This window comes from Chelon labrosus, assembly GCF_963514085.1.
Source record: "Chelon labrosus genome assembly, chromosome: 15".
Taxonomy (NCBI): Eukaryota; Metazoa; Chordata; class Actinopteri; order Mugiliformes; family Mugilidae; genus Chelon; species Chelon labrosus.
The window spans coordinates 19,657,761-19,682,206 of record NC_140348.1 but is presented as its reverse complement, the minus strand read 5'-3'; the positions used below and the strand labels follow the sequence as shown (position 1 = coordinate 19,682,206).

General features: G+C 40.9%; 1 protein-coding gene across 1 annotated transcript in view; it reads left to right on the top strand.

Annotated features, from left to right (window-relative positions):
* The window catches only part of macrod2 (mono-ADP ribosylhydrolase 2), a gene marked incomplete at its 3' end in the record, with an annotated part of 392,791 nt that overhangs the window by 145,893 nt on the left and 222,452 nt on the right, over positions 1-24,446 (top strand). Inside the window, 1 exon segment of the mRNA XM_084561793.1 lies at positions 15,924-16,040. Coding sequence (XP_084417919.1) covers positions 15,924-16,040 — 117 coding nt within the window.

Here is a 24,446-nt window from a genome sequence, read left to right as displayed (position 1 = left end):
AGTACCATAAGCTATATAATATATGATGAATTTGGCAAGATATATTGCTAAGAGGATAGCCACTAACTTCACCAAACAAGCTGAGATTTCAAATGTGCGGTAAGTATTGCATCATAAGAATAGCAAGACAAGAATTTATTGCTTATCAGTCGTCAGGGAAGCTGATGTTAGCTTCATTTCAATCAGTGCACATTAACTAGGATCGTATGGTACTGCAAAAATGTGGCACAGTTCAAAATAATCACCAGTAAATTCACTAAGCCAAAACCTATTGAATATTTTTTTTTCATCCCATCTTGGTCCACACAGCTGTGTGCAAAGGTTTCGGCAAATCACATATTTATCTTTATTTCCTGCAAAGATCGAATAAATTAATCAAAGTCTAATTGGGGCATGTTACAAAAGTTTGCCTGCACTCTTGTTCTTGTAAAACACTTGAACTTCATCAAACCTTAATTGACTTGTTAGCATTTGTAAAGGAGGTCAAGAATTGTCATTAGTAACTGTCAGCTGATGACAACTCCAGAGCTTAACAAACTGTCTGTCTGTTTGCGGTGACTGTCTGCCTACAAAGCAGGCTGATAGTATAAAAGGACGTAACATTTTTAATGAAATGTCATAAAGACGTGAAGAATTAATTATCAGATTGAAACAAACCTGTAAACCTCATCACAGATGTATGTAGGACTCAAAGCAGCTTCTGTCTATCAGGAGCCATTTAGGAAAGAAATGCAGTGAAGTTCACACTGAAGTTCACATTGAGCCCTTTGGCCAAAATCACTAAAGGTGTATTTGGAGAAAAAAGTGAGTAGTGTTTGATGAAAACAACACGTTGACATTTGATTCCACTAAATATCAGCTCATTCTGGAAGCAAACGTCACACAGTCAGACAAGAAACTAAATCTGAAAGGAGGCTGAGGAGAGTTTAATGATCCAAGTCACCCCTCACAATCTACCATGAACCACTTTAAGAATCACAGGCGGATGTTTTACAGTTTTTCTCTGTCCTTTACATCACTGAAAATGTGTTCGCATATCTTAGACATGCTGCGTTTGATAAAAAATACCTCAGAACTTGAAATGATCTGCAAGAAGAGTAGAGGAAAAGTCCTGAATCCAGAACAGAAAGACTCTCAGCAGCTATAGAAAGCAGGTGTAAGCCAAGATACCTGCTGAAGGTGGGGTTGATAAGTCACGAATAGGCAGGATGGGGTGATGATATCTAGTTATTGTTAAACATAATGAAACCCTGATATTCTATTGGCTCTGCAGCTGATGCCACATTCAGTCGTCTGCCATCAACTGCAGACAAAAACTTGATAAAAAGCCACGATTTGTGTCTTTCTCTTTTCCTCTGATTGATATAAGCTCTTATTTGAGTATTCTTGCCTTCCAACAAGCTCCTTGCTCTGAGTTTCCCCGTCTCGTCAGAGTGACGGCGATGGGACGGCCGTGGCACCTGACAGAGACGGATGGCTACTCAGGAAAAAGAGATGTTCCTAATGCTGCTAACAGTCAGGCTGTTCTACAGTGCTGCTGCTCCTGCTGCTGCTGCACTGGCCAGACACTGTTGATTGATTTGCATTGCAGATTGCATGGACTTGGAGAGGACCTGGCTAGCTTTCCAGGCTGTCGCTGTCTTAAACCCAGCATAATCCCTGGCTAAAGGCCCAGGACGCTTCTCACCCTTTCATTAATATGGGAGTGCCAGTACACCTGGCCCCCAGACAAACATTTGATGCAGCTTCAAATTAAGTACGGCCAGTCATGGCATCTCACGGTAAAAAGACTGCTTTGCATAGGCATGCGTTTTAGACAGACTTATACTGTTGATGTAACCTTAAGGGCAAGACTCATTGCAGTGATCCTTGTAAGATTTTATGTTCAGTGGCACGAATATACCCATATATCAGGTTATAACGGCCCTAATGTGCAAATGTAAATATGCAGATTGGCTAAGATGTAAGCAACACTTGTAACAAAGTTGTTGAAGCTTCTGTCTTCTGCCTCTGTGCATGTTTTCATATATAGCATTGCTAAGAGTTCCTTCACTGTTGAAGAGGATCTTTCTATTTTCTGTTTAATGAGTAGGACCCATAACCTGACCTTTCATCCCAGGGTGTCATCTCACATATGTTTAGTTTATTCTTTAAATTATTTTTAGTTGACATTTTGTTTAAAAAACATATTGTACTATTTTATGATAAAACTGGATTTAAATCCTTTTAAAATATGAGCTGAATAAACTGAATACAAAATGTGAAGATATTTAATACAGCCTCTGCTTAGGGTCCCTAGAGGGAGAGAAATACCAAACCTCTGGTCTCTTTTGTGTGAGCTGCACTGGCACTTCCAGGTTGATTGGTGTTTACCAAGCCTGTGCCAAGTCTCTGTGCTGGCCAGCTTTGAGTTTGACCCTTTCTCTGTTGAATAAATCCCCAGCTGTAATGATCTAAATGGCAACATTGGCTGCTGGAATGGTTTGTTGTTTTTGCATTATTAACTGTTTTGAAGCTGTGTTGAGAGTCTACGTACAACTGCAGAGCAAATTTTCCCATTGTCTGTTTATATTTGATGCTTAGAGTCGCCAGTGGAGGTGGATAGTAGTTTCTCTTCTTAGTTCAGTATCACACATGTTGCTATGCTATATGTCTTAACAAAATAAATATGTCCACCTTCCTAGTATTTTGTACGTCTCCCTTGTGCCTCCAAAACTGTTTTGTGTGTGTGCTTGTGCCATCAAGGAGTGTCATTGCTATGGGGTGGGGGTGCCTGGTCTGGTCTAGGCGGGTGCTACATGTCTAAATAACATCCACACCAATGCCAGGTCCCAAAGTTTCCCAGCAGAACATTGTATTGCCATAAGATGGTTAATGTTATGTACCTCTCCTGTCAGTGGTTTTAATGTTAGGCCTGATCAGTGTATATACCGTATTTTTGTGTTGGTTTTTTTTTTTTGTGGAGTATTATGTGTCATTTGAATGTGGTTTCCAACTTTTGCTTCAGGGTTGATCACTTTTTCCTCTGGACTCCTTTGCATGAACATGCTATATAAGATTGCTGGTGCTGAAACTGGCCTTAAAGAATAATCAGTACAACCAAAATGCTAGCAATTTAACAATATATTTTACATTACAGAAAACATGAGATGATTGTGCATAGACTGGACTACTCCTTAATACCGGAACCTCACAATTTCACATTGGTATTAATACCTCTTCTATATACAAATGAAACCCAGCACCATATTTGCCCATGATGTCTTATTGGTGTTGTTCTTGTGTTTTCTAAAATGTAAAAGGAAAGAAATAAGTAACAAGAAGCGAGTACTTTACGGCCTTTTGGGATTTCTGGACGTCTCGATGATCAAGCAACCCATCAGTGTTGCCTCTCTCTCCCTCTACTTGCCCAAATTTTAGTTAAACATTATCAAGCCCAATTTGAGCATCAGACAGCATTGCCACAGCAGCAGATGCAAAATATCAGATGGTAATGCACAGAGGTGATCAGGAGTTGATCATTATCCAAACCGTATATTTGCATTGGGACTGAATTTCTGTGCCAGATCTAAATAGCGTCTTTCATGTCCCCCAGACGTACTTTCAGTAAATAGATTGGCAGTCTTAAGGCTCGAACGTATTGCTTGTGGAAATGCACATTTTATACAGTGCATCTGAGGTAAAGCCACTCACCAATGTTTTTTTTTCTGCCTCCTTCTTAATTTTGAGCTACAGACAGCTGTAATACGAAGAATAATCAGATTTAAATAATATCTTAATCTCTTCTTTAATGGCATCAGCAATTACACTATAAATGGATTTACTCTATCCTGCTTTGTGTAAGACATAAAAAACGGATCATAACCTGCTTAACGGCTGTAAAGGAAATCATCAGATTAGCTCCAAAACAAAGGAACGTAGAGCGCTGTTCTTTTTTCCATCCATTACAGCTGCTTCACCGCTCTGATGACATATATGCTGACCTGGGAGATTTTTAAGTTAGAATTGATAACGAATATTCTCAGAGGTGACAGAGCGCGCTGTATTGTAAGTCCACATATCATTTCTGGAAGGTCAAGGGCTTCCATCATAGCCTTAATAACTGATATCTGGCTCTGATACAGAAAGATGGTTATTTTTCAGTGAATTGATAAGTCTGGAATCTCAAAAACCATTAAATCTTGAGATGAAAGTGTGGTACTTTAGCTTTATTTATTCTTACTTGATACTAAGTATATATCCTCACCAAATTTTGTTGAATCATCATGCTCATCATGCTTTTTTTTCCCCCAGAAATGACCATATTCACTGCAGCGTCTGTTCTTCCGGGTGTACTTTATAAAAGTCGTTTGTTGTTTGCGAGAGGTTTGAAATTAATGGGCAGTAAGCCAAGCTGTGAACAAGCAGCTCCCCTGAATGCTGTCACTGTAGAGGCCATTATAGCGTTCCGTTTGAATTATAAAACCTCCTCCGGAGCAAGGTGGGTGCTGCATGGGCGCGTGTCTGCCCACCGGATAGGTCTCGTCGGTGAAATGGTTGAACGGAAGGGTGACCAGGCATCGCTCTCATTATTAGACTTGTCACTGTCACTCACAAAGGCATGAGTGACAGAAGACCCTATTATCCACCAAGATTCATCTCCACCCTTCAGAGACGGGGCAGCTTTTACAGTCGTCACTGTGGTTGGTGAGAAGGTGGAGGGGGGGACAAAGAAAAATGCTTGAGCGGTCTCATTAACATACCCCCATACCCCCACCGATCAATTTCCAACACATGCACTGCTGCCATTTTTTATTTATGCATCCACGACAAACAATAGTTCTGATAAAGACGATTTTTGCTACAGTTCTGACAAAAAGGCCACTTTTCAAATAGCCGGTAAGTATGTTAAAGCCGGTCTTCCCCAGAGGAAAATTATCTACTTAATTAAAACGACCAGCAGGAAAGGCCTGGAATCATGACGGTATAATTATAAAAGCCCCATTTTTTTTGTTAATCCTTGGCTCTACAGCAAAGAGTCTCACATGATAGAGCCAGGCCACGGCCGCAAGGTAAGCACTAAGACCACACAGGGCTTTTTACAAGTGGAGGCAATGTTAGTATGGCGCGCCTCAACTCAGGATGTGGGGAGCTGAGAGCAAACGGTCTGCTTGAGGCTTTTTAGTGGGATTGGAGCCTGGGGAGAAAAGCACAGTCAGATCGTTTATGAAGGACACCGAGTCAAGAGGCAAATCATAGCCATGTTTATAAGTCAAGGCAATGAATAGTGTTCCAACCGCTGATGTATTATTTGACCCATAGGGAAAAATGAGTAGTTCCACTGCAGTTCAAAGCAGTACAAAAACTCTTTTATATCACCCAGCACACTAGAATTCATCTGAATTACCAGTTTAGAGTTTAGATGTGTTAAATTTTGGTTAACAATCCCTATCTGGCATTATAGCATAGGTATTTACCAAACTATTAATCATGGCAGGACATTAGTGCTGAGCTCTGTGTTTGCATGGAGGTGGCTCTGTCTTTTGCCGGTTCGTCTCAGTGCAGGGGGCCTTTGATTTGTGTCTCACAGCTGGGCCTGGGGAAGACGTTTGAGCGGGCAGCTGCGGACGCTTAATCTCCCCTGCGCTGACACAGGCTCAATTAATAGATAGCACACTTTGGGATTCTGCAAGAAAGTTGTCAGGCCCCAGTCAGATAAATCACCGTAGAGGAATCCACGCTGGCTATCACAAGCTGTGACCCCGGCGGCCTGTTTCTCTTTGTTTGCTTACTTTGACTTACACAAGGGTAATGATTTTAAAGCGGTGAGGCACACCGGGGGTCTTTTTGACAAGTGCTATGATTGCCCTGAATTGTAGGCTTCAGTGAAGGGAATTTCTATAATTATGCTTTTAATGGAAAAGCAATCAGTCTAATTGTTGAATTACACTTGAGAACTTAATACATTTATAATGTGGTAATTTCAGACTTTCATACATCCAGAGTCAACATATAACTCAGAGAAAGTCACAAAATCCTCTCTTAAAATACCTTTACTTTGAGGATCATAAAAAGACGAGTAATCATTTGTACCCAGCAGCAGTTTCCCTGAATTTGAGCACTGTTTGCCCCCCGTTAATCGTCTTGTTTACCATTTTATCGTAATGGAAAATGGATTTAATCAGCTGGAGATCTCCTTTAAAAGAAAAGTAAAACACTTATGATTGTATTGATTTGTAAGCTTAACCTTAATTCTGTCAGTCAGACATGACAGTGTTGTTTATGATGGAAAAACCCACATTAATTTCACTTTTTGTACATCTTTATATCCACCTTCTTTCTCCACTGGATTATAAAATGTTTTCAAGACAAGTGGAACAAAGAAATTATTATGAATAGGCAGGAAATATGTTTTTGCATATAGAATCCTCTATGATCAGGCGGTATATCTAATTTTGTTCTTTTTAGTGTTGCTTTCATTACTTTCAAGCATTTTTTGCTTCATAACGTGTGTGCCTGTCATTTTTAAGATTAATACCCTTGCTGTTGCTGTTAAAGTAGTTGGCAGAAGCAGTATATCATAATGCACATCTCCAATTAATCTTGCTCTGACGTTACAGACAGGAATTACTGAATATTTCCCAAACTTTTCTGTATCTTGTCACAATAAACTCGTCAGGCTGCAGGTATCTCGTCAGTTTAGCAATGCTGTGACGGCAGCCGGTCAGCTCACCCATTATCCAGACATACAACAGGTGGACGTTTTCAGGGTTTGAAGCAACAGCGAGGACTAACAGAATTAATAAACTATACAGAAAATGGATCTTCAGCGGTCCATCTGTATGTCGCACAAATCTTAACCAAACTTTGAACACAAAAAGAGATGTTTCCATCCATCAGTGCTAATTTATTTTGCAAAATAGCTGGTGGTGTTAATTTTCCCATTGGGAGCTATTAAGCCATCACAGAAGAAGCTTCAGTTGACGTTGAGCTCAAATAAAAGTCTGTCTCCATTGCAGTTTGCTTTACTTGGCACGCTAAATTTATTTAACAGATATACTGATCAAAATATTTTGAGACCTTGCAAACCTGATCATGTATGTGCCTTACCAATTTTCTTTTTAATTAATGGACTGAAAATGCACAATGGAAACCCACCTAACCCACTTAAAACATGTGACATCTTTCTTTAGGAATTTATGAAAAGACATAATAATCAATAATAATGGATTGGATTTACATGATATTACACGTCACCTTTAGAATAAGTGGGCGAGCTGAGAATGATGAGAGTTTATTATACTTGGATATTAATGCTGTGAAGGCACTTCAGACTAATTTGCAGTGTTGAAAAGTCAAGAGCAAAAAAGCGCTGAAAGCAAAACTAAAACTAATTTCCATTCCAAATAAATGCTATTGTCAAAGTTCTTTATCTGCGTTTGAAGTAGAATCCTAACATCCCCAGTCTGTATTTTCACAGCAGTCAAGTCAATGATGAAGGAACACAAACCTACGACGACCTTTTAATTCCACAACTCTCTGTGGTTTTATCATGCCTCACGTGCTACATTACAAATGTTAATGCATTGTACACGGCTGTAGGCTTTGCTAAAGAGGCGCCTTGCACCAGCAAGCCCAAAGAACCATGCATAATAGCAACAGCTGTTCATGCATTTTAATTCAAAGCAGTGGCCTTTTATTGAATGCCTCCATCTTTCTTCATTTCCGCAATTACGGACTTGCCAGAGAGTTTGGCCCAGAGATCCAAGAGGCTGAAACAGCAGCAATGCTTGTTTTCTTCCCTCGCCAGCCTTAAAGCTTGCTATTCAGATTGCTCAATAATTACATGCATTTGTCTAGTCCTGTCTACCGTTGTAGACAGGACTATGCATTGAACAAAGTGCTTCTGTTCCAACTCTCACCTCTAGCCAGGTTGTTCTTAGAAAAGCCATCCTTTACCATCATGCAGCAGGCTCTCTTGGGTAGCTCAAAAGATGAACTTTGTGCAGGGAAGTAATTTATGATGAAATTGGCCAGGATCTGCTCAGGGGCTGTGTTTTCTAGCCGTGTTTTCTCAACATTACTGTGTCCCTTATTAGCCTAACTTCTCAAAGAGGGCAATTTTTTCAGGAGGCGACATTTAATTATGTCTGGAGGAAAATGTGTGTGTGTTCTATTGATTCCAGATAGAGCTTCAACTGAGAAGGGCTGGTGGCGTGTTAGTACTAATAGATACAGCTTCCTATCTTTAATATAATTCTAAAAACAGGACTTGATGATGTGTTTTAGTGGTAAGTTTCCATTAAATGTTAGAGAATGTATTATATATAATCAATAATTCACATATGTTTTTGATTCCTGATCTAGTACTTGGGGACTGGTCAGCAGTGAATGTTTTAAAATTTATTTTATCTTCTCTTGGAGCTGATTTGTTTACTGCTGGGGGCGAGTTATGGATAGGAGATGCTTCCTGGTGGTGTTTTACATGTTGACTGCCTTTATACCAGAGCTGTGTGACTCTGTTAAACCCTCGCTATGAGAGCTATTTGATGTCAGATTCTCTTACAGGAGAGAAAAACTGTTATTCAGGTTAATCATTATCAGGACTTCGTTTATTCCTCATATGGACCAAAAGAACCAATCAAAATGTGTTTGATAGCATAAACCTTTAAACAGTAGATAATTATGACATTAAAGTCATCAATAAATTCACGTTTATTTAAATTGGGGCATGCTGCAATGTCTATTCACCGCTGCGGTTGCACACAAGCACGTCACAAACATACCATACCGACACTCTCCTCCAGCCCTTCTCTTTCCGGTAACGGTAATAGTAAAGCTTGGGTGCCAAAGGTAATCTAACCTAGGAGACGAGACGATAATAGCCACACTGACAGAGCGCTTGTTTGTAATAAGAGAGTGGATGAGAAGTCAAAGGTGAAAAATGAGTGTGATATTGAAGGAGGGAGAGGAAGCTGTAAAAGGAGGTTTGTGTTTATCTGTGATTATTAGTGCACCTCACACTCAGAAAATGAAAGAGTGGTGTGAGACGGTAGAGGAAGACACAAATGGCGGTTTCCATCTTGCGGGGTTCCGTTCTGTACGCGGCTGCATAATCGCAATTTGTGATAAGAGATGCCGACCGTGATGCCAAATGACTCGAATGGTATCTTCGGAGATGGTACCTTGATGGTATGCTGACGCCCTTTGGCTGGGGTCTCCTCTGTGTCTGCAGATATTGAGCCCGTTGCTTCACTATAGCAGCAGCACTGCTTAGCTGAGTGTGTACAGTTTACCTGTGCTGTGAAGAAATCCAAATCGTTATAACCACAGGCGTCAAACATACGGCCCGCGGGCCAAAAGCGGCCCGCCAGAGGGTCTAATCTGGCCCACAGCATGAATTTGTATAGTCATACATAGAAGACTGCAATTTTTCAATGATTTTTTTCCTAATTTGTCCACTGTTTTGGTAAGAAGTGGACAGAACACAACATTGAGACCCAGGACTACACTTTTTTTTGAAGGATAGTTTATTAAATGTAAACGTTCTCCTAATTTACTTGATCTTCTTTGCACTAAAATGGAAAAAAATCTGGACTTGTCATTATTTACAGGTTATTATGCTGTTATGTTACTGGTCCGGCCCGTCTGAGATCAAATTGGGCTGTAGTTTGACACCCCTGATATAACTAAAGCATGAAACTACAAAGGAGACCTTGAAACCACCATAATCCTCTGATACTTAATGGAGTCAGTATAGTTTGTTACTACAGTCTCTGCAGAGTTGGACTCATTTGGAGTTGGATTTTAGATTGAAAATGGTTTATTGTATACAGTACAGGAGACTCATTACACTGGACTATCCAAACAAAGTGTTGCCAACCTGCCTGGACTGGAGATTAAGCTGCACCCCCGTCGTGCAAAGAATGCAGACGTTTTATTTCAGTGAGTTAAGGACAGAGCGACTCCGCCACCTCAGACGGAGCAGTTAAAACAACATCTTTAAATGTGAGGACTGCCGCTGTCACCGTGTCCCAGGGAGTTCAGCACGGCCGGGGTTTGGCACCGAGTCGTCCGCAGCTGTCTGACTGCAGATTTCGAATGACAGCGTCACACGAGCTGCGGTAACCAAACCTGGCGTTCCTTCATGGCCCTGGAACGACAGCAGGAAGATTGTTTTCTCCTTATACGCCCGACTACAGATTCAAATCCACATTTAGCTCCTGATGCAGCTTTGAGTAGTATGAATACAGTCATGGAAAGTCTAGACCAGCAGCTTTACTGGCTCTTTATTTAAGACGGTAAAAATCATTCAAAACAACCGTCTATTAAATGATTTTCAACTAACATGTGCATCTGTGTTGTGGTGCAATGAAATGAATCCAGAGTAAAACATGATTAAATTATTACATTGTCAGCAGAAGGTGAAAAAGGTGCTGTGGATAATGCCAGCTCTGTTTTAACCATCTGTAATAAAGCTGACGGTTAGTCTCATACGCACGTTACACTAGATGTTAACAGTAACAGTGGAAAAGTGGAGGTTATGACATAGACTTGAACATGTTTCTCAACAATATTAGCCTGTACCATGGACTGTAGACTGTAGATAAAGATTGAAAATAGTGAGTTCAGTTGTTGTTTCTGGAAAAACAAGCTGTAGAGACCAAAACTGTGTTTTGTTCGATGCTGTAAACATGTTTATTTCTGTACTTCTGTGTATTTATTTAATGGAGGTCTATGGGGTTTGACTCGCTTTTGGCGCCAGCCTCAAGTGGCCTCTTTGGGAACTGCAGTTTTTCGCACTTTTCTGATTTCTGCTTCACTTTTCAACCCCAGAAGTCGCAGCCTGATCTGTGCAGGGAACATAACAGTGTTTGTTTTTAGAAGCTGAGAAAAGCAACCTAATTACTGTTTCAGAGGCGCTATTGTAGTTCTGTATTATTTTCCAAATTATCTCAGTAGAATGTCCACCTTATGTGCACTCATGTCCACATTTCTGAATATGGCTCAAACTCCTCTGGCATAAAAGCTGAGGCTGAAACGGTAACCTGTTATTTTAACCTATTACATGCATTACATGTATTTCCCAGAAACTGCTTCCAGTCGTCTAATGTTCTTCAACTCAGTCCGAGCAGTAATATGAAGGGTTCCAGTGCCCTGTAGGAACCTGGGATTACTGTGTCATTCACTCTGGTTCCTGCTTACATTGCATTGTCAGGGGAATTGCGAGTCCTGTAAGCCTGAGGTATTTTATATCACGTCGGAGAGTAACATCTGTGACTATCTGCCTGGCACACCATTAGCCCAAATCCCCTGTTTACCTGGGTATTACAGGTAAAGTGGAGATTATTATCCCTTTCCTGGGAACTTGGTTACAGTGCAGACTGAGCCCTGGCTCCTGTTGCATCCAAAATTGCTGTGATTAGGACACATAATCCAGCATCGCGAGGGAGTAACTACAATAGCTTGAACATATTCCACCTGACATTTAGTTCAGCCAGATCTCTGATTGGCACTTGATTAGCAACTAATCCATGTCATTATCTCCTTCAGTGAAATTAGTAGAGTAGAAAATGGTGTCGTAAATCACAGAGGTGGAATTGTGGAAGGGCTTTGATCAGTGTACAGCTCTGAAAGTACCGCGAGGAAAGAGGAAATATGTTGTTGCCATGGATACTACAAAAAAAAAAAAAAAAGGTGAGAGGCAATATATGGCCCAATAGTTTCAGGAATATGTTTGTGTGCAGACAGCAGTTCTCACGGCGAGAGAGTATTGATAAAAGTTTTGGTTCCTATCGCTCGACCGGTCCGCACAAAAGGTTGCTGTCTCCCTGCGCAGTAGGTTCAACTTTAGGTCCACCTTTATTTAAATGACTATTCCCCCCTCTGTTAGATTATGGACTGATATTCAGACTTCTCCATATCCTGCCAGGTAGAATCCAGCTCAACCCCCTTCCTCCCTCCCTCCTGCCCACCCTGCGCTGCCTCCTCTGGCTCCAGTCCTGAACCTAACCCTCAGAGGAGTGGAAAATAATTAGGAGAGAAAATTGCTGCTGACACTATTTCTGAAAAGCAGGGTATTGTAATGAGAGCAGAGCAGGTATTCATTGTGTCTGAGGGAGCGATTGAAAGCCCTTGGTTTTCGGGCTGCCTGGGAGAAGCCCAGGGAGAGTAAGCAGAGCTTTGCTGAGTCCCTTAATGCATGTGGGAACGGAGCCTTGAGAGGACGAGACAGAGGTGTCTTCAACAATGGCAGGAGCCAAGGTTACAGCTGAGTAACTAATTCAAACTGCTCTGGACTGACACACACACTCTCACGCGCACACACACTCGCCTCCTTTGTCTCTCTCAATATGTCTCCCCCTATGTCTCCTTGTTCCCATTATGAGTTCAGAGGGATGCCGTCCAGCCACCGCGCAAAGTTATCTTCATTAGTTGTGTGGACTTGCTGGAGTGGCTGCTCTGGGAAGCTTTCTCTGAGCAAGGCACTCAGAGAAGATGAATAAATGTTTTGTCCCACACAGGCCCAGCCTAAAGCGGTGGCAGGCTGCAAGGAGAGATAGATGAGGTATTAACTGTTATATTTTTCAGCAGGGGCTGAAGAAGCCCAGTAGTGGGGTTGACAGAAGCAGATGCCACCGTCTGAATATTAAGCCCGTTAAATGGAATGTCCTCAATAAAGAGAAGTCTTAACAGGAGTTGAAATATAGCGCTATTCAGCACTGATTGTGCATCTCATAGACGAGCACATGTTCATCTCAGAGCTTCTGCTTGAAATGTGATTCATCCTGAAAGCTGGGATAAGAGAGGGAGAGAGAGAGAGGTCGCTTTGATCGCCTTTCAGCGCTGTGATGCAGGTGCATCGTCTGGATGATGTGATATTTTTTGTTAGCATTTGAATATGATTACTGCATCTAAGGAGAATGAAGTGGGGGCACAGGCACATTGGCATTCAGAGTCATTTTGAGACAACTCTAACACATGGGGCTTTGGATGATGACAAAACCTCATTAGACACATAAAAGTGACTTCCGTCGATGTTGGCAGCTGAATAATATTTACCCCGTCTTTAAAATTAAATATGCACACATTAAAAAATTACTTCAAATAAACTAAATTGTTTATGGCTGTGAGTGAATGGATAACTTTAAATAACGGGGAGCGAACTGCGATCATCCTCCTTCCTGAGGAGAATGTATACGCCATTCTTGGTTAATGGGAATCTGAGACGGCTTTTGTAACGTTGCAGGCATCTATAATGTAGGAATCTAGAGGGAATAATGCTGAGATCCCACTTAAATGAGAAAATAAATTGATAGCTAAATTGCATGTGGGTCATATCTCCACTTATGGGAACTCAGATCTGCTTTTAGTTGCCTAAATGCTGGACGCATATATTCACGCTCAGAGTGAATTCACAATCCACTCTAGAGTTTTAAAATTACAAAGTGCATTTCTAAACGTCTCCCTTTGTATCTGTGGCTCTTTGCGTCTTCCTCAAGCACACAGAAATACACAGATACTACCTACAATGTGTCCTCTATGTTCCAGCCATTCTGTGAAGTGGTCTAAGAAAGGCAGGTAAATTAAATCTGTAGCTTTACCATCCGAGATTCTGGCCAGCAGCCAGATCTGTTCAGCATTTTCTTCTCTATTCCCAGACAGAGAGAATTTCCAGGCTTTTAGGGGCTCGCTGGCAATAGATGCACGGTGACACACTCAGGTGGCATCAGAAAAAAAAGTAGCTTATGCAACCGTGAACGGGAGGAGCAGTAAAAATGGATGCTGGAACTATTATCTACAATCTCATTCTTCTCAGCTGCTGAGATGAAACACAGAACCTCGTATGTTTTTTTGCTCGCCAGGTTCCTGGGGTGCTTTTAGGTAAGAGATCAACCATGCTCTGTAGTGATGAGAAGAAGTGTCTGTGGAGAATGGACTCCTGCGGGAACACTGTAAACTAGAGGAGGGCAGTATTATATTTTCCTACCCTGGCTGGGGGGCTTGCGACCAGAAAAAAAAAGATTATATTTTACTTTGAACCTGTTATAGGGAAACACAGAGGATGTTTTCCTGCTCTTGAACTGTCTCTCCAGCATGTTTTTCAGGAGCTAGGTATTTTTTAATCTTATATTAAACATACTGGATGCTAAAAGAGTCTTTCACAAGAAGAAGATATGAGATGAGTCAGCAAGCAACCAGTAAAAAGATATTTGAGCAATTAACCCCTTTATATAATAAAGTTTTTATGCTTGTTGTAGGATTTGTGTTGCTATTCAATTCTCCAAAAAAATAAAAGGTCTTGCTTGAGTTCAGTGCAGAAAATTTCCCTTTAGTCTGCCACTGCAGTATTATTACACTGATTCATCTTAGCCCCGATATGAATTCCCTCTTAGTGTCTTGCTGCTGTTTTTTCTGGTCCATATCACACTGGGAAGGGAAAACCGCATGAATATAATTTAACCAGATGCACTTAAAAAAAACAATAATAAACTAAACTCATGCACAAGAGATGTTAAGAAGCAATTGTGTTGCAAATAAGTGTGGCCGGTGATCACGGACGTTGTTAGCACAGTGTATATTATTAAAACGCCGGCGCTACATCCGCTCCACGCCGTGTTAAGTAGCTTCCATTGTCACCGCTGCGATCCGTCCTCATATCCACATCACTGTCAGACTCATGTTACTTTTTTGAAAAGCCATCAGGATTCGTCTCTGTCAACCGCCTGTCCCTCACTCCATTAAAGATGATTGATAGAGCAAGAAAATCTTCCGCCCAGCTGTTGTCGTTGACTCATCCCTGAGAGATTGAAAGGAGCTCAAAAATAGGGACCATCCCTCATCAAAGGACCTTTTTGTCTGTGATGATGATGTGAAGCAAAAATATTTTTTTTTTGAAGATGGTGTATAACTCATCTCCAGCCTTATTTTCACAGTGTTTTCCTGGCTGAATAATTATCACATTGCAGTTGAAGATAGTGAGTCGAATTTTTTTCTTACATCAGAATATCAGAAGAATATGTAAACACTGGTTATCCCGCAGGCTATCTTAACTCTCAGCTGTTTCAGCTTTGATAGATTAAGGTGCTCTGGGAGGCTTGTCTCTTTCATTGGTCAAGTCTTACTAAAAAGAAAAAAGCCCTCTTGTTTGTCCAACTGCTACTGTTCCTCCTCCTTGCACGGTTATCCTCTAATGGCTTGTGAGGACTTTTGCAGGACAACTTGAGGAGGATTTTATGATGTTTCAGAGTGATTGATAACATGCTCTTGGAGGGATGTCAGGCTTTCAGAGACGGATAATGTGGATTTCTATCTCTCTGCCTTCTTGTGTAAGACATGCCATCAATCAAGTGTATCGTGGCCTTAACCTGGTAAAATTAAAACCTTAGGGGGGAGGCGGCGGCGGCGGCGGCAGCGTGGGGCCCGGGGTCTCCGTAGAACCAGGACGCACGCATCAACAGGGAGCGCGACAGAATCAGAACACAGATCCACATCATAGCAGGCTCAGCACAGAGAACAGGGCGGATTCCCACTACAGGGCAGAAAATACAGTTAACGATCTGACTATATATTGCTCTTGACAGAGGAGAGGGATTACAGGAAGAACAGTCTCATTTTCACTGTGTGCGGAGGCGTTATTAGATCCTACCCGGCTAATTTCATTCCTAAGGTTGTCAATATTTACCAGCAACAGGCCCAGCTCACTATAGCAGACCTGGTCTCCCGACGGAGCAGAAATACATGCGCTATAGGGGGATAATTTTAAATCGCAGAGATTCAGAATCAAACTCATGAACATAATTTTCAGCTTGTTGTTTGTTTTCACGTGACAAAGTGCACAAACCGGTAATTAGCCCAGCTGCCTTGAGATACGTCACGTGCCTAGTTATGCGTGTTTCTCCCGAGACAGGTCTCACCTCTGTTTGTTTGTGTGTGTGTTTCAGTTGATGGCTGCATACACAAAGCGGCCGGGTCCTGCCTGTACGATGAGTGTCACTCACTAAACGGCTGTGAAACTGGAAAAGCCAAGATCACCTGCGGCTATGATCTCCCTGCAAAATGTGAGTATCATTAATTATTACAACTTATTTATTTATTTACTTATTTTTGCTCGTTCTCTGCTGTGCGCACGTGTGCCTTGCAGGAAAATGCTATAATCGAAACTGCTGCCATAGAGAGCTGCATCACCTGACAGTTAACATTTTAGTGGTAAACATTTCAGTTGAAACGTTATACTACTGCGGCATTAATCTATATTGTTCTTATAAAACAGCCTAATTATCTTTAAAGGCGCCTTAAGCAGCTGGTGGACTGTTCTGCCACTGCACTGGTGCAGAAAATCACTGTTAATGAAAACTAAATGTTTTCTTTTAGCGTAGTTTTGGATTTGACAAAGCATTTCGTGATTCTCGCGTATCACATTTTAAACTGAGGTCAAGTTTCACATTTGCAAATGAAACCCTAAATCTACACAATGCCCACACAGATGAGGTATAAATGTACTTTCTCACCTGCATTATAATGACTGGGATCATTAGCCTCGAGTCCCACAGAAGGAGTGGGATGCTTTTGATGTCCGAAATTAAAAAACATTTTAATCACAATTTATTATTTTTCAAAACTCATTTGAAATAAATAGGGATTTGTTATTTGGAGGATAATTAATATGATTGGTGCTCATTGTACGGCTGGATGGGAGTGTCATCTGCACACAAACAAAGACATTAAGGGAGCTATTAGTTGCTTAATTTGATTGATTTTTCATCCCTGATTTATTCTGTTAACGGATCACATAACTCTTACTGTCAAGGGATAAATGATCAGAAGTGGGACTGCACTATTCTCGTTTTTCTCTCTATCATGGACAAAATGTCTGAAAATCGAGTCTGAGGAAGTTTGTGTCTACGTGTCCGTGTGTCACCTCCTCTCAGAGCTTTTATACGACATATTTACAAGCTAATTTCTGTACGGTAATTGTCCTTAATACTTGTGTCACTTCTTAAACTTTGTCTGAAGCTTCTTTCTGTGCAAACTTGGAATGGAAAACATGATAGGATGGAAGAAATGTCACTTGGTGTAATTCGGTCGAGACAAACGTCCCAGCAGTCCTAACCTAACCCTGAAGGATTTCCGTGAGACAGCCAAGAGAAGACATTGAGGCTCAGATGAAATTAGGTTGTGTTAATACGGTATGTCGTAAAGATGTCAAACAAATGGAGCAGATAAACTGTGAGTCAGTCTTGTGGGCAGCCAGTTCAAGCGTCTGCAGCTCCAAAACAGGGTGCACCATGACAATTTAATAACCCGCGGTGTCACCTGGGAGCAATCAGGGTGCCACTGGGTCCTGTTATTGTAATTATCTCTGGGCAAAACACCTTCTCGGTGCTGATATCATATAGATTGTGTAGTTCTTTACCAGGAACAGTTAGTTCACTTTTTTGAAGGTGATGTTATTTCATATTAGAGCTATCTTTTCTCCCAGCCGGTATCATCTCCCAGCTCTAATCACTGTCATCATCAGCGATGTCTCTCACTGCTCTTGGAAACTGACAGCCGCTTGACTTTTCTTTGTGAGTGCTCGGCTCACTCGTTCCCTAAAGTCTATCCGCAGTTTGGATTTTGTTCTTTTTACATTAATTTCTGTCTCTGACTTATTTGTTCCTCCTACACACTCATAATAAAGCTACAGTGACTGCAAACGACTATCTATTCAGTCTCTGAAATCTCAAATAATAGTCTGTCCACCCACTCACGACTGAACAAAGTAAACAAACAAGACAACAGACAGTTCTGAATATTCCTAAATTCCGGGATGTCACATGTAGGCGTCATAAGAAAGGGTGAAAGCTTACAGTAATAAAGCATCGTATATTAGACTAATTGAAAGCTGACATTATGTTAAAGGCCCCATGCTGTGGCTGAAGCTAAATATTCAAAAAGAATTTCAAAGAATTGCAGTATGTGTTTAATAAAACTTAACTGCAAATGAAAATCACAAACTAATAATGACGATCCATCCTCTCTGAATAAGGACATAGCATTGTTTTCTACAGTGGCCCCTAATGTCGAAGCACATGCAAGAGTGAACAGCAAATGCAAAAGGCCTGCAGTAAACTACCATAGGGCTTGCAGAGGCAAGACTGCTCTCTCCAGGATGTTAAACATTGTGTGGCTGGTCACCTAAAGGGCCCCTCTGTTAGCTGCTGAGGTAACCAGCCAGTCCTCAAACATTTAAACATTTGGATAACACAGTTATAGCAGCAACATAGCAGCATTTGGGCCCGACTGTCTTAAATGTTATTGAGAATGAGTTGTTGCAACTCTTCATTTGCAAACAACACATATTCATAATGTGTTTTTCTTTTCATTTTGCGTGCATATATGTTTCTGTGTATGTTGAATTTCTGGATTTGGAGTGTGTTCCCTTAAAGGTATAGTACGTAAGCTGTCTGCATTAAAATATAAAGACGGCACACGTAACAAGCTGTCACATGTAATACTTTTAAAATTGTTAAACCGATACTACCAGACACTAAAATGTCAAGATTGTCAAGAGATAATTGGTGAGACAACTAACACGTGAACCAATTTTCAGTTTAAATACATTTTTACATTGCCAACAGCTTGTGTTTTCTTATTTTATTTCTTTAACTAAAATGGATGTGCAACTGCAGGTCTGTCAATGCATGCAAAACTGCTTCTGCTGACATATATATGCAGATGGTAGCACATCTACTCTTCCAAGAGTGTGAAGAACACAGACAGATGGATCATTTACAGTTAACATCTTGGCAAAACCCCGTATTTCCAATCTAGGCATTCCCATCCTTGTTTTGCCTGAACATTTAGGCTGCTTCTCAAAATTTTTCTATAAACACACAAGTCTCTCAGAGGATTTCCTCTTCTTTGGGGACACCCGTCTCTGGAATCCATTCCGCCGAATATAATTGGAAATAAGTTAAGTCTAAACCCAGAGTGATGCAGAACCAACTGTAAATCACTTTGCCTTTAATTAAGGTTTCAGGGATTTAGGCTTGGCTTTATGCTGTGTATCTCTAGAAGTCATCTCATGACATTGCCAACAATGCATCAAAATAAGTCATCCATCATACTATGAACTCCCTAATATCCCTTGATCCTAACAGCATTTTTGTAGTCTTAAGTGTTATTTGAAGGTATAACACATGGCGTATTGTATTCCATTTGACAAGGACTACGCTGGTCAATTTTGTTGTTTTTGTGAGAAATGGAGAAATCACAATTTCAACCTAATACTGAGAAATAACTGGTAAAGCAATAAAATGCTTCCTCGTGTGCTGGAAAACTACTTACTGCCCACAGGGAGAAAAGCAGTTGATCTGAAATCAGAGTTGTCCTTGTTTGGAGATTTGATGTGCTGAGGCAATGGAAAATGACCGGACTAACTCACCCCTACTCTGGCCGAGTTTCTTTTTCTTTTTTTTCCCCCTCCTCAAGACAAGAAAATTGCTCTCCATTACATCCCACTAAGCAGTTTAGGCTGTGAATCCCAGTGGCAAATGAGTCTTTCCTTTAAGAGGGCCAAACACATGTGGGACTGATTATTATGGGGCTGGCCCAGGATTATTAATCAATGACAGCAATTACCCACCTACCATAGCGGAAAGACTTCCAAAAAAAAAATAAAAACTGTCCCTTACATCAATCTGACAAGGAAATTGTCTATTTGCCCTTATGCTAGACGAGTTACTCATCTGTTCATTGATTAATGATCAAATGAGAATATGATGTCAAGTGTAACAAGCTAAGTCCCATATTTATGACTATACTACTGGGAGATGGGTTTCAAACACAGTGCACAGTTGTTTGTTCATGTCTATGTGTGTGCTATGTCTAAAAAGTGACAAAACAATGTATTCAGACAATGCTTCCCCACCTGCAGTTATTCATAGCACCGCAGCTACACTCTTTAGAAGGGTGTGTGTTTGTGTCTTTGTCCTTTGTATATCACCTGTGAACATTTGCTACCGACCACTTTTGAAAAGTAATTTGGCAGCGCAGCATCCGGTAAGAAGATATCCAGTGGTCCAAAACAGCGTCTTTATGCTCCCACCTGTTGAGCTGCGGTGAATGAGTTCTAGGAGTATTTCTGATAGAATTGTAGAATATGATGCCTTCGCTTAACCTGACATGCCAGATGGTTTGGGACCTGTTTGGGGGGAAAAAGGCATGCACTTTCAAAGAAGTAGTACTTGGCAGGTGATTGGACGAATGATCTCTCTGTTACCATCTATCATGGGCTAACTTCAACCAAACCTTATGATGCACAGGAGAATGCCAAAGAGGAAAAACAACAATCCTGCGGTCTGCTTTGAAAGCTTGTAAGGAGTCAGTGTCCCTAGCTCCATATGCTGGTAGACGATTCTTGCTGTCCTTTTAAGAAACATTTACACCTAAAAAAGGCACACGTCATTGGGGTTGTCAGAGAAAAATGTGCTTCTCACTGCATTACACCAAAAACTACCAGTACTTCCTCATAAGATGCCCATTTGCCGGAACAAAGCGGTTCAAGCGCATACCTTGTATCCAGGCAAGATGGGTTCTCGTGTTATCTTGTAGCGCCTGCAAGAATCCAGCTGCCTTCCAATGTAAGGAAACCTTTGCCTCATCTGGAAACATAAAATACAGTTCATATAGTCTTTTATTTTTGGCTTTGTATTCATTTCTTGTTTGTTTTTGGACAAGGCATTACATTTAATAATCTTGGAAAGTGGTCCTAAATAACGCCATCTCCTATGAGTAAGATATATGTAACTGAACAATAATTGTCTGCGTTTATATTCTGCTATCTATGTTCTTGTTACTTTAGTGTGTGATGCATCTGAGGATGATGAGATGATGAGTCGTGTAAATCTTATCATTATGCTGCTCCATAGGTCCACACTAATAACGTTTAGCATAGACCTCACGTATTAATCTGCACGTGCACATTTCAGCCCTAGCTGTCACAGTAGAACTAGAGTTCAAACCAGAGGCCTACTTGAGAAAGTGTATGTCCCAAAGGAACCTTTAGATAGAGGTCTGAAATCTTTTACCCAGTTTTGTTTTCCTCCCTAGGGCTATTTCAGATTGACAGTTCAAAACGTTTGTACTGTTTATTGTTTTGCCTCTCTTTCCCAACCCGTCATTCCTTGAGTTCTAAGTATATGCTTTAAATAATGAATCATATTTGGAAAGAAGAAAGAAGAGCCAACCCTTTGTTTTATCGTGTTGCTGTCATAACAGTGGCCTCTTTCCATTTTAGTCTTTATTAATTATTTGTGAACATGTGTTTCTTGAGCTTTAAATTTACACATGGAAAAACATTACAGTGTGAATACTCGTTTGTTTTTATCTGTAAGATACAGTTGTGTATGACGCATTTCAATCAAAGTAAAATTGCCAAAACGGCGATGTCAGAAGTACTCAAGTAGAAATACAAATACAAAGAAGTTATGCATGAAAATCCTTCTAAAGTCCAGAACTATTAGCTGCAAGATGCCATTAAATATTAAAAACATTACTGGTTTTGCTGCCTCTGACTGATATATTACTATATATTAAACTATTAATAATATAATGTTGTATGTTAGCAGCATGGTGTTTTTAAGGCTAAAGGTGGAGCTCTCCAAAAAACATTTAAGAAAGGCAACTGGACTTGGAGAGTTTTTTTTTGAGAAGAAGTTTCGCCACCCAATCGAGTAGCTTCTTCAGTTCTAAGGGACTAGTGGGAAGTTGAGGTTTAAATAGGAACATCTGTGGGTGTAGTGGTCCACCTACACCTGAAGGACAAAGGACACTCCTTTGAAGATAACAACGTCCAAATTTTAGCCAGAGAAGACAGATGGTTTGAAAGAAGTGCAAAGGAAGCCATCTATGTCAGATTGAAAAAACCCTTCTCGAAACAGAGGAGGTAGACTGAGATTTAATCTGCCATCAATTTACAATACAGTCTTAACTTCTGTCCCCAAGAAGGTTCAACCCCATTCACGCCTTGAGACTGGAGGCTCTGACTGATTTCGGGTTATTAGAGCACCATTCATAGGGAAAGAGGACAGGGACAAACAGTCCCTCATCAACAACAGGAAAGTATCATCAAGTATATTGGACACTAGTCCTGCCAGTTTGTGGTCGTTACAGAAACAAGTCAAGCAATTTCTCACACCCACAGAGTTTCCTATTTAAACCTCAAACTTCCCACCAGTCCCTTAGAACTGAAGGAGCTACTCGGATCCGTGGCAAAACGTCTTCTAAAGAAAAAGTCCAATTCCCTTTCTTAAATGCTTTTTGGATATACCATGATCTGGATGACTGAGAACCTTCACAGACAAAGTTGGAGCTAGTTTGAAATACTTCACATACACAGAAAAGCTCCTCAGATCCTTCTGAGGAGTCATGAGATGATTAAAAGGAAAGAGAAGTCCTGACACACAAATCTGTTTTCAGATTCGGGGTGGGACATTCCTGCCTTTGGACTGTTTCTTCCGCACATTCCACTCTGATAGTTGGAAGACGCAGCCTTATCCGTGAAGCGCTGAGGCGCTGGCAGACCTTTGATTACTCTTTTATCTAAGACTGGACGCTGACTGTTTTTAGCACACTCAGCTGGAGATCCGTGACTGGCTTCTTCTCCGCGCTTCTGAATCCATACTCTGTCTATAGCAACTTATGTTACTGTAAGCAAGGATGTGGTCTCTTTTGAGAACACCAGAAGTCTTTATCTGTGTGCGTGGGACTTTGTGAATTGGCACCGCTGCAATTCACAGCAATACAGTTCCAACGGTCCGTCGAGCACACGGACTAGATCAATAGGTTGCAATCGCTATGTCTTTCTCTGTTAATGTCTGTGCTTTATGGCTCTAATTAAGAGGAAATAGGTTGTGTAGTTCAAGATAATACTCTGTATAATTATGTATACAGGATGTTACAGAGCAAAATTCAAGGTTATCAACCGAGATAATTCAAATTCACTCTTGCAAGCATCTATGGAGAAATAAGTATCAGCATGTATCATCAATTCTGTTAAGCAGCATTTCCTAGGATGTGCTTCTTGAGTCATCAAAACATAATTATTTGACCTAATAGCTTTTAAAAGAAGTTTTCTTTCTTTTTATTATAATTCCTGCTTCCAGACATCCAAAACTTGTGATAGCAGCTTCAGATGTTTGTTCCTGCACCAGATTCTCAGTAATATCGGTGCAAGCTCCAGTGGAACTTACAGGACCATAGTTATACAAAACACCTTTGGGAGACGCACCCCAGTTCAGTTCACCACCTCCTTCGTTATCTGCTGCTCTCTTTCAGTACAAAACGGGAGTCTCTGGTGTTTACAGTATCTGCACCTGTGCTAATAATACTAATCATCTGCCTGTGATAAATTCTTCTCCCCGATAGCATGAGGAATCTTTCCCATGCCCTATTTAATCTGGGAGACCGGGCCGTCTGTTCCGTCTCTTTCCACTCAGCAAACACGGATAAATCACAGCAAAGTACCCACTATTAGTAAGTGACATATAGCTCATTCTGATTAAATTACCCCCTTGAACATTATCATTCTGCCGAGCTTGTTTATCAGAGTAGTCTCCGCCCCGTCACATGCGACGGGGCCGCCGCTTTCGGAGGCCGTCGGACAGCCCGTAATTTGTTAATGTGGCTGCCGTTTGTTGTTTACAGGGCAGGATTTAAGTGTCTTTGAAGAGCCGCTTTGACAAACACGTTTCACTCTTTTGTCTCTTTTGTGGATTTTATTGTGTAGTTAAAGCGTTCTGCAGCATTAGGAAAAGGAGGATACTTAGCGAGTCCTGGTTTGACTTGAGTGTTAAAATTCATCTAGAGAATAATAAATCATTAGATTTTTTTGTGTCTGTTTATTGCCTCGTACTTCACACTTTTACTATTTTAGGAATGGTCGAAATAATGAAAATTTAATTTTTTAGAAGGGTTTATTTAATCTTCTCAGCTCACAGAGGGCTTGCAATATTTTAACGCTAAAATACATTTTTTAAAAAAGCAGTTATTTTGACACCGCTTTTCACACTTGAAATGGCTAAAATGGAAAACAGCTGAACAGACTGTACTGTACCTTTTTTTTTTTTCTCCTCCTCATTTCTGATTCAAGGCTGGAGTGAAAGCCATCCTTTGTTGTAGCAGATAAATTAGAGGGACTCAGTTCAACCCTGGTGGCCATCACACTCCCAGCCACACACACACACACACACGCACACACACGGTGTTAAGTCAACATCTTCTCTGCTGCTCACTGTTAGCACTCACATCATAAATGTCACTCCAGCTCTTCATGCACACTCCATTTACCAGACGGGGTCTACCACAGACTTTCTCAGGCCGACTTGATTGTTTTAGTGTTTTTGTCTGGTACCTCGGCCACTCACCTGTCACTTACACTGGCGGTAAGTAAATTTAAGTTGCAATTTGTTTGTTTACTGTAA